The sequence below is a fragment of the Hevea brasiliensis genome, chromosome 11 (assembly GCF_030052815.1).
Source record: "Hevea brasiliensis isolate MT/VB/25A 57/8 chromosome 11, ASM3005281v1, whole genome shotgun sequence".
Taxonomy (NCBI): Eukaryota; Viridiplantae; Streptophyta; class Magnoliopsida; order Malpighiales; family Euphorbiaceae; genus Hevea; species Hevea brasiliensis.
In genome coordinates, this window is record NC_079503.1 from 98,033,338 (window position 1) to 98,048,000 (window position 14,663).

The following is a 14,663-nucleotide window of genomic DNA, read 5'->3' on the forward strand; positions in this document are numbered from 1 at the left end:
TTCATCGATATTTTTCTTAGAATTTTTCTCTAACTTTTTCTATCCAAGAAACACCGCATTTAAGCACCACTAACTGAGAAATAAGAAAAATAATCTTACCCAAAACTTATCTGTCTCAAAAATTCCAAAAATTTCCATCAAGTGTTGACCCTGCAGTTTAGTGGCCACAGCAAAGGCGAAACAAGCAAAAGGGTTTGGTAGGATGATAGATGGAAATGGCTGGAATAGAGAATTAGAAGATGAAAAGAGACAGATTGATGGTATTTTAAAGAACAAAGATAAAGCAGAGTAATTAAAATTGGGTGAAAAAGCCTTGAAAGTACGCAAGATCTTGGCCATTTCTGGTCCTTTGTTGACGGGCCTTGGATCTCTAGGAGCCGCTTTCATGGGTACTAATCCATGGGCTGTGATAGTGGGAGTTGCCTCTGGTGCTCTAGCAAGCATCGTGAATACAATGGAGCATGGTGGACAAGTAGGGATGGTGTTTGAGATGTATCGAAGCAACGCCGGTTTTTTTAAGCTTATGGAAGAAACTAGTGAATCTAATATAACAGAAAGAAAGGTGGAGGGACGAGAAAATGGACAAGACCAAGAAATGAAGGTGGCTTTATCTCTAGGAAGGAGCCTATCAGAGCTCAAGCATCTCGCAACATATTATTCAAGAAATGGAGAGGATATTAAAGAGTTTGCAAGCAAACTTTTCTAGTACCCTATTAGATTATCCATAATATTGATGATGTAAAATTTTTGTTATTGTATATAATCTAACATAAATTTTGTCTGTAATTACTCACTGCAATTCTGCACTAAGCACTAATATGTATTGTTCATATTGATAATATCAATAATTTAGCTAATTTATTGTGGATAAAAGGGCTCTTAATCTTCTAAAATGAAAGAAAACCTCTCCCTGCAATGGATGGAAGTACATTATTTCAGAGCAATTGAACAGGCTAATTAACATAATGGCGAAGGCAGTGTGTTTAGAAAAACTAAGATTTTTTTTCATGGTTCTGCAAATGGGGGTGCAGCTAAAGGTGGGCATGTGTTTAGTAATGGTTTTCCACATAGTCCAGGATTACCAGAAAAGCTGTCTGCATCAAACCTACCTTGGACATCAGGAATTTGACCGATGAAATTGTTGTTAGAGACATTGAATTGCTGAAGATTGACGAAATCAAATTCTGGTATTTCCCCAGAAAGGTGATTGTCCTGAGCAAGGAAGGATATGATACGGTGTGTCCGCAAGTGCACGGGTCACAGTAGTATAGTTTTAAAAAAATGATATCGATCCCACAGGGAATTGTGCTTAAATTGGAAATAAAAGTATAAGCTAATTAGAATGACAAAAATTAAAAGATATTAAAAATAAAATCTAAAAATTAAAATTAAGACAAAAATTAAAGATGTAAAATGAAATTTGGAATTAAAATTGGTATTTGAGGAATTAAAACTAGATCAATCAATTAACTAAAATTAATTAAACTAGATTACCAAAAATTAATTTGGAATTTCTATTTATGAAATTAAGAAGAATTAAATCTAAAAAAAATAAAGTAATTCTAGATATTGGATTTAAATTGGAATTAAATTTAAATTGGATTTAAATTGAAATTGCTATTTATGAGGTTTGGAGAATTTATATCTAATTTCAATGAAAAATAAATTGATTCTAGAGATTGGATTTTCAATATTGTTTGCATGTGATTTTTCCCTAATTTAGCCAAACACATGAGAATTGCAATTTTGAGGGAAATCAATTCTTAAATTTTTGAAACCTTTTTCAAGCATCTCAAAATTGGTTTTCATTAAATCAAACCCTGTTTTCACGGTATTTCAAATCTAACAAAAACCCAATTAATGCTCTAATTGATTTTTGGAAAGTTACCCTTAATCTTCTTAGCTTATTTCTAACACCAAGAAAATAAAGTTTATTGCAAGATTATCCATCCCCAATATTCACTTTTCAGTCCATCTATTAAGGATTAAAACTTAACTTAATGAGGGCCCATTCATCAAGCAAGGAAATAAGCACACAAGCAATAAATCAAAATATAACAATCTTCATTTAAATGGCTAAATCAGTTCAAAACCACAAAACAAATCAATATTTACAAACCCATCTCTAGAATCTCAATAAACTACTCACAAATCATTGTTTAAAGACAAACCCAAATGAAGAAATGAAGAAATAATGGAAATGTAAGCTAAAAGGGTAGAAAAACTCAAAGAAATTTGCAGAGATTCACTGCACAAAAGTGCGTAAAACGTGATCTGCAAACTTTGGAAAAGATGCAGAAGATGCTCCTCCCTTTCCCTCTTTCTATCTTCCTAAAAATGCCTCCCTTGCTCTCTATGGAAAGAAAGTGATAAAGGGCACTTTATATAGGCAAGGGACTGTTCTAGAATGGGTAAAAGGGGAAGGATCCAGAGAAAGTGAGGTAAAAGGTGGAGTAACGGAAATACCACGTCAAAAATTTTCCAAGAAACGACATAAGCAGCCGGTTGTGTCGTGGGTTGTGTCGCTCTCGGCGTGAATATCGACGATCGACACAACTGCGACATGAGCTAATCTTGTCTTTGCAGGTTGTGTCGCCTCGGCCCTTTTTTTTTTTTTTTTTTTAGTAAGTAAAAATTTTTGCAATTTGATTTTAATCTCCTCCAAATGGCTACTCTGATCAAAATACATCAAATTTCTCCAGATTTAACCTACAAAACAAATAAATTCCAAAAATTAAACTAAGAAATGTGAAAATTGTAAAATTGACTAAATATATACTAATATCTAAAATAATAGCTATGAATAAGGGTAAATTATGTGCAAAAATTACTCCTAAATGATGATCTAAAATGCATGCATCAAATTCCCCCATACTCAAACTCTTGCTTGTCCTCAAGCAAAATTTCATTAAAACTCATTTGGAAGGGAATAGAATCAGTCTTTGAAAACACAAAAAATCACAAATCCAAACTACCAACTTACCTCTAGCCACCAACATTCCAAATTCCCACCAGCAAAAGCACAAAGAATGAAGCAAGCACTCTCAACTATTACAGAATAGCTAAGAATTAACCAATCAACCCAAGCAACAAATACCAACCAACTACAAGAGTCAATTGTGCCAAAACAAACCTAAATGAAATAGATAGCCAATGTGTCTCAAATAGATGGTGAGTAATGTATGGAAGATTATATTGCCAAACCCATATGCAAGCATAAAAGATCTAACTCTACTAATGTAACAAGCATTTTTCAAAGAATCATTAGGTCTTTTTAAGGGTTGTAATGGGGTCTAATAGGGTAAGATTGTGGTTAACAAAGAAAGGGAATGAGGTAAACAAAATATGAGAATAATATTAATCATGAAACTCAAAGTGCATCCTTTTTTTTTTTTTTTTTTTTTTTCAAATATTTTTTTTTATTTTTTTTATTTTTTATAATACTAATTTTTTTTTTTATCAAGAGGAAAGAAATTCACAATGAATCTTAAGTGCTAACACAATAAAGGGACTACTTTTATAATATATTTTTTTATTTTGTATGTGTCCCTATTTCACGTCACACCCAAAATTACCTTTGGGATATTTTTGTGACTATTTATTTTTTTTTTTATCAACTTTTCACAATTACTCTAGCACTTTTCAAGATGTTTCAATCCTCCAAGTTTTTTTTTTTTTTTTTTTTTATGCACTTAATTGCTAAAATATTATTCTCATAATAGGTGGTAGTGTTTAGGTTTAATGGCTAGGTAAATGATTTGGGTTCCAAAGAAATTAGGGATTTAAGGTTCAAGGGGGTTTGCAAGGGTTAAAATGAAATTAAGGTAGGTTAAGGCTAAATGTGAGGTTTAAAATATGAAGAAATGCCTAAATCATATTCTTATCAAATGCAAGTTAAAAATTTCGCTTTGAAAGATCTAAGATGCTTGTTCTAGGAATGGTGAGACGACAAGGACCATTTTCTTCCTTAAAGGCTTATCCAGACACTCAAAACTCAAAATAACTAACTAGCACTGCATACCTAGATTAATATATTAATTTTCAGCTATTAAGTAAGAGAAAGAATAATGCTTAAGACTTTGTACCCAGCTGGAACTTTCATTCCACTAACCATCTAAAGGCAAGTTGGTTTGCTTGAATAAGTGGCTTATGGAATTCAAAGACTGGTTTAAAAATCCAAAAATTTTAAATGAAATGCATGAGTGTAAATGTCAAGTCAACCTATATGCAACTAAATATGCATAACTAAGTGTATGAAGCTATATGCAAGTGTATGTATGTGAATATGTACAAGTATGAAGTAATGAATGAGTATGTCACTATATGCAAATGAAAAGGAAAAATAATTTTTGCAAAAAATTTACCCTCTCCCCCATACTCAGAATGAACATTGTCCTCAATGTTAAAATAGTGCAAGGAATGGGATAATTATGTGCATAAAGAAATGGGTAGCTCATATGTGCATAAAGAATTATTACCCTGCTGCATAAGCGATAGCACAACTTGTGTTGAAAGTGACACAAGCTGAGATGAGAATTGTTACCTCATTGAAGTGCAGCCAATTTAATTAAGTAAAATTTGGACAGCTGCTGCACTCATTGCAAAAGAAACAGTGCAATGGAAGCCATTAAATCAATTAAACTCAAAAAGTTGAAATAGGGAGTTAAGCTCAAAAATGTAACCATCAAGTGTAAATCCGAAGTAGCACATAAAAGCAAGTGAGCAATGTACTAGAGATATAAAAGAAAAATGTATTTTATGAGGAACTAAAAAAAACAACACAAGCAAAATATTAACTAAACAAGTTCAAAATACGAATTAATTAAGCAACGAAAATAAAGACATGAAATCTTTTTTTTTTTATTATTATTATTTTTTTTTTATGCTCATTTGCTTGCAATGCATTGCATCCCATCTGCACAAGGAAATTAGAACAATGTTAAACTCTGAATAAGGAGTATAGAAAAAAAAACTTAAAACAAATGAAAGAAAAATTGGGAGTTATGCACAAAAATGCTAAGTTTAGGTCTTTAGCTTGACCATACTCACTCAAGATGTTATGGAGAATGAGAGAGATAGCAAGTTGCTATCTTCTCGATTGGCTCACCAACTGAATAGTGCCTCAATCTTTGTCCATTTACCTTGAAATTACCAGATTTTTCACCAAAAATTTCCACAGCACCATGAGGTAAAACTTTCATAATTTTAAATGGACCGGACCACCTTGATTTTAATTTTCCTGGAAAAAATTTCAACCTTGAATTGAATAAGAGAACCAAATCTCCTTCTTTAAAGTCCTTTTTCTTGATATGCTTATCATGCCATTTTTTTGTTCTTTCTTTATAGATCCTAGCATTTTCATAAGCATCAAGTCTCAATTCTTCTAACTCATCAAGTTGCAAAAGTCTTTTGTGTCCAGCAGCTTGTAAATCAAAATTGATTGCTCTTATGGCCCAATAAGCTTTATGTTCTAACTCTACGGGCAAATGGCATGATTTCCCAAAAACTAACCTATAAGGTGTAGTTCCTATGGGGGTTTTAAATGCTGTTCTATATGCCCAAAGAGTGTCATCTAATTTAAGGGACCAATCTTTTCTGGACTTATTGACAGTTTTCTCCAAGATTTGCTTGATTTCTCTATTTGTGATTTCTACTTGGCCATTTGTTTGAGGGTGATATGGTGTGGCAATCCTATGTTTTACCCCATATTTTCTCATCAATTTTTCAAATTGGTGGTTGCAAAAATGGCTACCACCGTCACTAATTATGGCACGTGGGGCACCAAACCTTGTCAAAACAAATTTTTTCAGAAATTTCACCACAACTTTTGCATCGTTGGTAGGTGTAGCAATAGCTTCTACCCATTTAGATACATAGTCCACCCCTACCAAGATATATTTATTTCCATAAGAAGATGGAAATGGCCCCATGAAATCAATTCCCCACACATCAAATAATTCGACTTCTAATATGGACTGTTGGGGCATCTCATCCCTCTTGGAAATGTTGCCTACTCTTTGGCACCTATCACATTTGCTTACAAAGTCTCTCACATGTTTAAACATTTTAGGCCAATAGAAACCTGATGTCAAGACTTTTTCAACAGTTTTTGAGACACTAAAATGACCACCATATTCAGAGGAATGACAATGGTAAATAACATCATGAATTTCTTCCTCTGGTATACATCTCCTAATTATTCCATCATTACATCTTCTAAACAAAAGAGGTTCTTCCCAAGAATAAAATTTAACATCATGCAAGAATCTTTTCTTTTGCTGCCAAGACAAATCAGGTGGCAAGACACCACAAGACAAGAAATTCACAATATCAGCAAACCATGGAAGTGCAGAATTCAACACATACAACTGCTCATTCATGAAAAATTCATCAATTGGCACAATTTCATCATCTTTATTTTCAGTTTTCATCCTAGAAAGGTGATCAGCCACCACATTCTCAACACCCTTTTTATCTCTTATTTCCAAATCAAATTCTTGAAGTAACAATATCCATCTAATCAACCTAGATTTAGCTTCTTTCTTGCTCATTAAATACTTTATTGCTGCATGATCAGTGAAAACTATTACCTTTGAGTTGACCAAATAAGAACGGAATTTATTGAGTGCAAATACTACCGCAAGGAACTCCTTTTCAGTTGTGGCATAATTAACTTGAGCTTCATCAAGGGTTCGGCTTGCATAGTAAATGGCATAAGGTTTTCTATCTTTTTGCTGGCCAAGGACAGCTCCAACAACAAACTCGCTTGCATCACACATGATTTGAATGGCAAAGTCCAACTGGGGTTGCATGATAGGAGTCGTTGTTAAGGCCGTCTTCAACCTGCAAAAAGCAACCATACAATCTTGATTAAAATCAAATTTAACATCATGATTCAAAAGATTTGTTAAGGGTTTAGCAAGTTTAGAAAAATCCTGAATAAATCGCCGGTAAAACCCAGCATGTCCAAGGAAACTCCGCACTCCTTTGTGATGGTTGGAGGGGGCATTTTTTCAATAATTTCTATTTTAGCTCTATCCACTTCAATTCCCCTATTTGAGATCAAATGCCCTAAAACGATCCCCTCTTGGACCATAAAGTGGCATTTCTCCCAATTCAACACCAAATCATTATCAGCACACCTCTGCAAAATTTTAGACAAATTAGTCAAGCATGAATCAAAATTAGTGCCATATACTGAAAAGTCATCCATGAAGACCTCCATAATTTCTTCAATAAAATCAGAAAAAATGGCCATCATGCACCTTTGAAATGTGCCAGGCGCATTACACAATCCGAATGGCATCCTTCGATAGGCAAAGGTGCCATAGGGACAGGTAAAGGTAGTTTTCTCTTGATCATCAGGATGTATTGGAATTTGAAAGAAACCAGAATATCCATCTAAGTAACAAAAGAATGAATGCTTGGCTAATCTCTCTAACATTTGATCCATAAAAGGAAGGGGAAAATGGTCTTTTCTTGTAGCATTGTTCAACTTCCTATAGTCTATGCACATTCTCCAACCTGTAACAGTTCTAGTGGGTATTAATTCATTATTCTCATTTTTAACAACTGTCACCCCACCTTTTTTTGGTACAACATGCACAGGACTAACCCACTCACTGTCAGAAATAGGGTAAATAATTCCAGCAGCTAGTAATTTTAGGATTTCCTTTTTCACAACATCCTTCATTGTAGGATTCAATCTTCTTTGGTGTTCAATGGAAGGTTTACTATTTGGCTCTAGGAAAATCCTATGCATACAAACTGTTGGACTAATTCCCTTTATATCATCAATTGCATAACCCAAAACTCTTCTATATTCTCTCAAAACTCTCAACAATTTGTCAATCTCAATATTAGTCAATGATGCATTAATTATAACAGGATATGTTTCATTTGGTCCAAGAAAAGCATACCTGAGGTTGGAAGGAAGAGGTTTAAGATCTACCTTTGGGGCATCCTCTACCTTTAATGATGGTGGTTTGATCTCCAGATTTTGTACTCCTTCAAGTTGAAAAATTGTGGCTTCAGGATGTGGTGGAGAGCTTTCCAAGTATTGCGCAAAAATAGCCATGTTGTGATTATCATCATCAATGCTCCCACCATGGACTAAGCAATTTTCAAGTGGGTCTTGTGGGTAGCTTTTTCTGAAATGCTCTTGAACAATCTCATCAATAATGTCTACCCGCAAACAAGACTCAACTTCTTCATGTTTCCTTTTCATGGCAGGATTGATGTTGAATATCATTTGATCATCTCCCACTCTAAGTGTCAATTGCTCACCCTTTACATCAATTAATGCACCAGCTGTTGCCAAGAAGGGTCTTCCCAATAAGATAGGAACTTTTGTGTCTTCTTCCATATCTAAAATGACAAAATCCACCGGAATGTAGAATTTCCCAACCTTGATAGGCACATTTTCAAGAATGCCTTCCGGATACTTAATTGAACGGTCAGCCAATGAAAGATACATGTTTGTGGGCTTCAACTCTCCCATATTCAACTTCTCATATATTGAAAGAGGCATTAGGCTGACGCTAGCTCCAAGGTCACATAAAGCATTTGCCACACAATTATCACCAATATGACAAGGGATGGAAAACACACCCGGATCTTTGAGTTTGGGAGGTAACTTTTTCTGAATTATAGCACTGCATTGCTCTCCCAAATTGATGGTGTCATAATCTTCTAGTCTTCTCTTGTTGGAAAGAATCTCCTTCAAAAACTTGGCATAACTTGGCATTTGGGATAGTGCCTCAGTGAATGGCACATTGATATACAATTTCTTTAGCACTTCAAGGAACTTGCCAAATTGTTTGTCTAGCTTGTGCTTAATGAATCTTTGAGGGTAGGGAAGGGTGGGTTTGTAAGGTTCAGGTGGGATGTATGGTTTCTCTCCCTCATCTTGCTCACTTTTGCTTTCTTCTTCTTTTTCATTTTTCTTGTTCTCAACTGAATTTTCTTCTTTTGTGCTCTCTTTTTCTTCTCTCTTGTTTTCACTCTCTTGACCAACTTTTTTACCACTTCTCAAGGTTACAGCCTTACATTGTTCATGAGGGTTTTGTGGTTGGCTAGGTAGTTTCCCATAGGAATTGCTTCCTGATGAGCTTGCTTGTTGCGCCAATTGAGTCTCCAACATGCGGTTGTGGACTTGTAATTGATCCATGGTTTGTCTCATGTGTTGCATTTCTTCCTCCAATTTGCTATTCATCTTGCTTTGTACAGCAAAAAATTTCTCCATCATGTTCTCCAAAGATGGCTTCGGTTCATGGGATGGAAGGGATTGTTGTGCTCTTGCTTGATATCCAGGTGGTGGCTGCCTTGTGGGCTGAAATTGAGGCTGAAATTGAGGCCTATTTTGCTGCATAAACTGCTGGTTATGAGCATAATTTGAGCTTTGGCCTTGTTGAGCAAAAGTTGCTTGTGGTCTCCATGTTGAGTTGTTCATATTAGAATAAGAATTTCCCATAGGTTTTTGTTGATAACCTCCTGCATAAGCAGCTTGCTCTTGCAAATAATCATCACCATAAGAAGAATAATCAACTCCACAACTTTGAGTTCCATTTGTGAAGGCAACTTGTTGCATAGTTGTAGGAGTTGAGGTTGTTGCCTTTGTGCAAAAATCACTAAGAAGCCGAGTCAATCGATCAAATTTTGCATTCATGCGATTAATTGAGTCAAGTTCATAGATCCCAGCTTTCTTTGGCTCAAGTGCTCTAGGATTTCCCCATAAATGGGTATTATGAGCAATCTTCTCTAATAGATCATAGCATTCTTCACTTGTCATTCTCATGAAATCTCCTCCTGCTTGTGAATCAATTGTTTTTCTTATTGCTTGAGTAACTCTTGTGTAGAAATTCTGAACAATCATCCATTTGGGTATTTCATGATGAGGACATTGCCTTTCAAGCTCCTTAAATCTCATCCAGGATTCATACAAAGTTTCATCATCTCTTGGTTTAAAAGCTACCATCAAATTCCTCAAATGAGTAGTTTTCCCAGGTGGGAAAAATTGAGATAGAAAAGCTTGAGATAGCTGCTCCCAAGTAGCTATAATAGCTTGTGGAAGTGAATCATACCACTCCAATGCTGAATCCCGAAGAGAGAATGGAAATAAGGTGAGCCGAATAACTTCATCAGAAACTCCAGGTTGTCTTTGTGTACCACATATCATCAAAAATTTCTTCAAATGAGAATGAGGATTTTCAAGTGGGCTACCTCCAAATTGTGAATTCTGAACCATTTGAATAAGACCAGTTTTTAATTCAAATTGATTAGCTCCAATAATAGGTCTGTTATCTCTCACATCAGTACATCTAGGAAAAGCATAGTCTAACATGGATCTTCTTTGAGGATCATTTTGATTAACAACAGCATTTTGACCGTTTTGCTCGTTTCCTCCATTATCTCCACCAATAGCTCTATTTTGATTCTCCATATTTTCGATTGTCTCCTCTTGCTCAAATATTTGTTGTTCTTCTTTTTCTGCTTCTTTTCTTTTTTTGTATTCCTTTTTGTTGGCTCGACAGAATTTTTCAATTTCAGGATTGAACAACAATTCAGTATCACTTGTGCTTTTCGATCGTCTCATAAACAAGAAAAGTACCTGAAAAACACAAGGAACAATAGTGAAAATAAAAGAAAATAAAAATTCTAATTAGCTTAAAACAATTAAAATCCAACTTAAAAACAAACAATTCCCCGGCAACGGCGCCAAAAACTTGATACGGTGTGTCCGCAAGTGCACGGGTCACAGTAGTATAGTTTTAAAAAAATGATATCGATCCCACAGGGAATTGTGCTTAAATTGGAAATAAAAGTATAAGCTAATTAGAATGACAAAAATTAAAAGATATTAAAAATAAAATCTAAAAATTAAAATTAAGACAAAAATTAAAGATGTAAAATGAAATTTGGAATTAAAATTGGTATTTGAGGAATTAAAACTAGATCAATCAATTAACTAAAATTAATTAAACTAGATTACCAAAAATTAATTTGGAATTTCTATTTATGAAATTAAGAAGAATTAAATCTAAAAAAAATAAAGTAATTCTAGATATTGGATTTAAATTGGAATTAAATTTAAATTGGATTTAAATTGAAATTGCTATTTATGAGGTTTGGAGAATTTATATCTAATTTCAATGAAAAATAAATTGATTCTAGAGATTGGATTTTCAATATTGTTTGCATGTGATTTTTCCCTAATTTAGCCAAACACATGAGAATTGCAATTTTGAGGGAAATCAATTCTTAAATTTTTGAAACCTTTTTCAAGCATCTCAAAATTGGTTTTCATTAAATCAAACCCTGTTTTCACGGTATTTCAAATCTAACAAAAACCCAATTAATGCTCTAATTGATTTTTGGAAAGTTCCCCTTAATCTTCTTAGCTTATTTCTAACACCAAGAAAATAAAGTTTATTGCAAGATTATCCATCCCCAATATTCACTTTTCAGTCCATCTATTAAGGATTAAAACTTAACTTAATGAGGGCCCATTCATCAAGCAAGGAAATAAGCACACAAGCAATAAATCAAAATATAACAATCTTCATTTAAATGGCTAAATCAGTTCAAAACCACAAAACAAATCAATATTTACAAACCCATCTCTAGAATCTCAATAAACTACTCACAAATCATTGTTTAAAGACAAACCCAAATGAAGAAATGAAGAAATAATGGAAATGTAAGCTAAAAGGGGTAGAAAAACCCAGCAAATTTGCAGCAGATTCTGCTGCACAAAAGTGCAGAAAACGTGATCTGCAGCTGCTGGAAAAAGATGCAGAAGATGCTCCTCCCTTTCCCTCTTTCTATCTTTCTAAAAATGCCTCCCTTGCTCTCTATGGAAAGAAAGTGATAAAGGGCACTTTATATAGGCAAGGGGACTGTTCTAGAATGGGTAAAAGGGGGAAGGATCCAGAGAAAGTGAGGTAAAAAGGCTGGAGTAACGGAAATGCCACGTCAAAAATTTTCCAGTAAAAACGACATAAGCCGAGTCAGTTGTGTCGCGGGTTGTGTCGCTCTCGGCGTGAATATCTGACGATCGACACAACCTGCGACATGAGCTAATTCGGTTGTGCTGCAGGTTGTGTCGCTCTCGGCCATTTTTTTTTTTTTTTTTTTCTCAACTTCAAAATTTTTGCAATTCGATTTTAATCTCCTCCAAATGGCTACTCTGATCAAAATACATCAAATTTCTCCAGATTTAACCTACAAAACAAATAAATTCCAAAAATTAAACTAAGAAATGTGAAAATTGTAAAATTGACTAAATATATACTAATATCTAAAATAATAGCTATGAATAAGGGTAAATTATGTGCAAAAATTACTCCTAAATGATGATCTAAAATGCATGCATCAGGATACCAGGCCTGAAATTCTAGACATGGTAGAAATCACACCAGAGAAGTGATTGTTTGATATATCGAGCCTTTCCAAGTTACTCAATTGGGAAAGAGCGTCAGGAATGACACCCACGAATTTGTTCTTTCTTATGTACAAGTGAGTTAGGCTTGTGCAATTTCCAATCTCTTCTGGTATAATGCCAACAATGTTGTTTGATATGAGGCTCAAGACTGCAAGAGACTTCACCATGCATAAAGAAGAAGCATCAAGAGTTCCAGTGAAATTGTACACGGTTTGCGACTGCGAGTCACAGGACACACCCACCCATTCATCGTTGCAGGGGTCTGAAGTCAAGTTCCAACTCCAGTTCTGGTTATTTTGGCCATTTCCTGGTGAAAGGTTAGCCATGAACTGCGCTAGCGCCTGCTTCACATTTTCTTCTACTGAATTTGACATGGGAAAGATAATTAGAAAGATGACAATGAGGAGCACCTTGGAAGGAATTCGATCCATCTTTGGCTATATAAATTGAATTCTGTGGTATAGCAAGTATAATCTGGTATCCTTTTTATAGGGTGAGTTTTATTTTTTGGTTGTTGATTGACTGAACTTACTAGGAGAATTTTTGTAATATAGTGGATGTACTTGCCTGAGAGGACTTGACCAAAAATTAATAAGCCAAGAAGGACTCAAACAATAATTTCAAATTAGGGGCCTGCAGCTTGAATTACTACTCCAGGCTGTATTTGAGCTTTAGTTGTATCTCAATTTTAAATATATCTTTTTTTTTTTACATAATAAATAAAAAATAAAATGGTTAACAATGGAAATGGAATATCCCACATGTGAAATCCAATCCACAAAGCCTTCCTCACCATGACTCTTAATTATTTTTTATTAAGAATACATTATATAACCGTAAATAATATATAGGATAGGATTTAATTAACTGTATAGTTACTGGCAAGTTAATATGAGGCTACTGCCCAACCATTTAATTTGATTCATTCGGAGTTATAGAAGAATGAGATACCTTCTGCGCTTCATTCTCTGTTTTTTGCAGCTTCCCTTTGGTTGATTCGTTTCCCCTTTAGCTGGTTGTTAGCTATTAGGGGTATTTCTTTTGGACATTTCATGTGTTTCTCTCTTTTGACCAAATCCTCTCTCGTTTAACTAATGATTTTCTTCGCGGAATAGTAACAGAAGGACTATATTTATCCTATTTTAAATTAATAGGAATATTTTAATTATTTTTATGAATTTTAAAAATCAACTAATAAATTTTAATAAATTTTAAAGAGCTTATAATAATATATATATATATATATATATATCCTTCAAAGTTACATGCCCTTTCCCACTTCGTAGTTCTTTCCCTTCCAATATAAATGGAGGTGGTCTCACGGCAGCCCTATGGATTAAACTGTAGCAAATTAGAAATTTTAAATTTTTAGTATGGACCCATATAAATTCTTGATAATTATTTCTATAAGGAATTATAAGGTTTTTTTATTCTTGATTATCGAAACATTAATTCTTTATATATTTAATATATTTTAAAATAATGAATTCTATTAATAATTAATTTAGTAATATTAAAAAAATTAATGGTTAATTTTTTTATAGAAAAAAACTCCTTCAATAAATGTGGCCGTGGAAAAATTTGAACCAACCTATAAGATTTAATTTTTTTAAAATTTATATTTAAATATGAAAGAAAATTACCATATAAAAAGTTAATATAATTGTCGCTAGTGAAAATTTCTATATAGTGATTTTTATTTTTAAAATATCTTAATTAAAGAAAAAAGCTCTTTTATAATTTACCCAAAAAATAATTTTTATTAATCAAAATTTCCTAGGACTCTAACTTTAAAAAAATATAAAAACATACTGTACTACAAGTAAATTTTTTTTTATTCGATTCTGATTGAAATTTAAATTCGAGATTTTATAATTTTAAATGTCATTTTAATATCACTAAGTTAAAAATCAATGGTGAGAAACAAGTGAGTAGATTTTCATGTTTTTAGTTCAAAAGGTTCTTGATCTGTTGGTTATTTCGCCGCACTTACATCCAAATTGTTGTCTTTGGGTAAACTTGGTGCCTTGCTTCATCTCTCAGTTCTATTGCTAATAATCTTTTAGCTCTTCAAACGTTGTCCAACATATTCTTAGGGAAGCAAATAGGCTTTGTTAAGGAATTGGATTCGCCGCCATCCATTAATCACAGGGATAGAGCCACGCTTGGGCCAGAAGGCCATTAGCTCCTTAAAATTTTAAAAAAATATTGGAGGTATATT

The 14,663-nt window shown here is 33.7% G+C and overlaps 1 protein-coding gene, 1 non-coding gene and 1 pseudogene across 2 annotated transcripts; 2 read left to right on the forward strand and 1 right to left on the reverse strand.

Annotated features, from left to right (window-relative positions):
• The window catches only part of LOC110655972 (peroxisomal membrane protein PMP22-like), a 45,687-nt pseudogene extending 44,981 nt beyond the window's left edge, over positions 1-706 (forward strand).
• Positions 707-1,005: 299 nt separating this feature from the next.
• Positions 1,006-12,873, reverse strand: LOC110655971 (probable inactive receptor kinase At2g26730). Its single transcript, XM_058129430.1, has 2 exons — positions 12,381-12,873; positions 1,006-1,229 (listed from the first exon to the last, which is right to left on the reverse strand). The coding sequence occupies exons 1-2, from the start codon at positions 12,871-12,873 to the stop codon at positions 1,006-1,008; spliced, it is 717 nt and encodes a 238-aa protein (XP_057985413.1).
• On the forward strand, positions 9,885-9,991 carry LOC131170875 (small nucleolar RNA R71). Its single transcript, XR_009141640.1, has one exon. It is a non-coding gene; the product is annotated as a small nucleolar RNA R71 (small nucleolar RNA).
• Positions 12,874-14,663: the final 1,790 nt, after the last annotated feature.

Excerpts from the sequence above, each read along its gene's own strand:
- LOC110655971 (XM_058129430.1), bottom strand. The coding sequence starts at position 12,873 with ATGGATCGAATTCCTTCCAAGGTGCTCCTCATTGTCATCTTTCTAATT. Across the intron at positions 1,230-12,380 it reads GTCTAGAATTTCAGGCCTGG|TATCCTTCCTTGCTCAGGAC; the intron begins TATCCTGATGCA and ends CACACCGTATCA.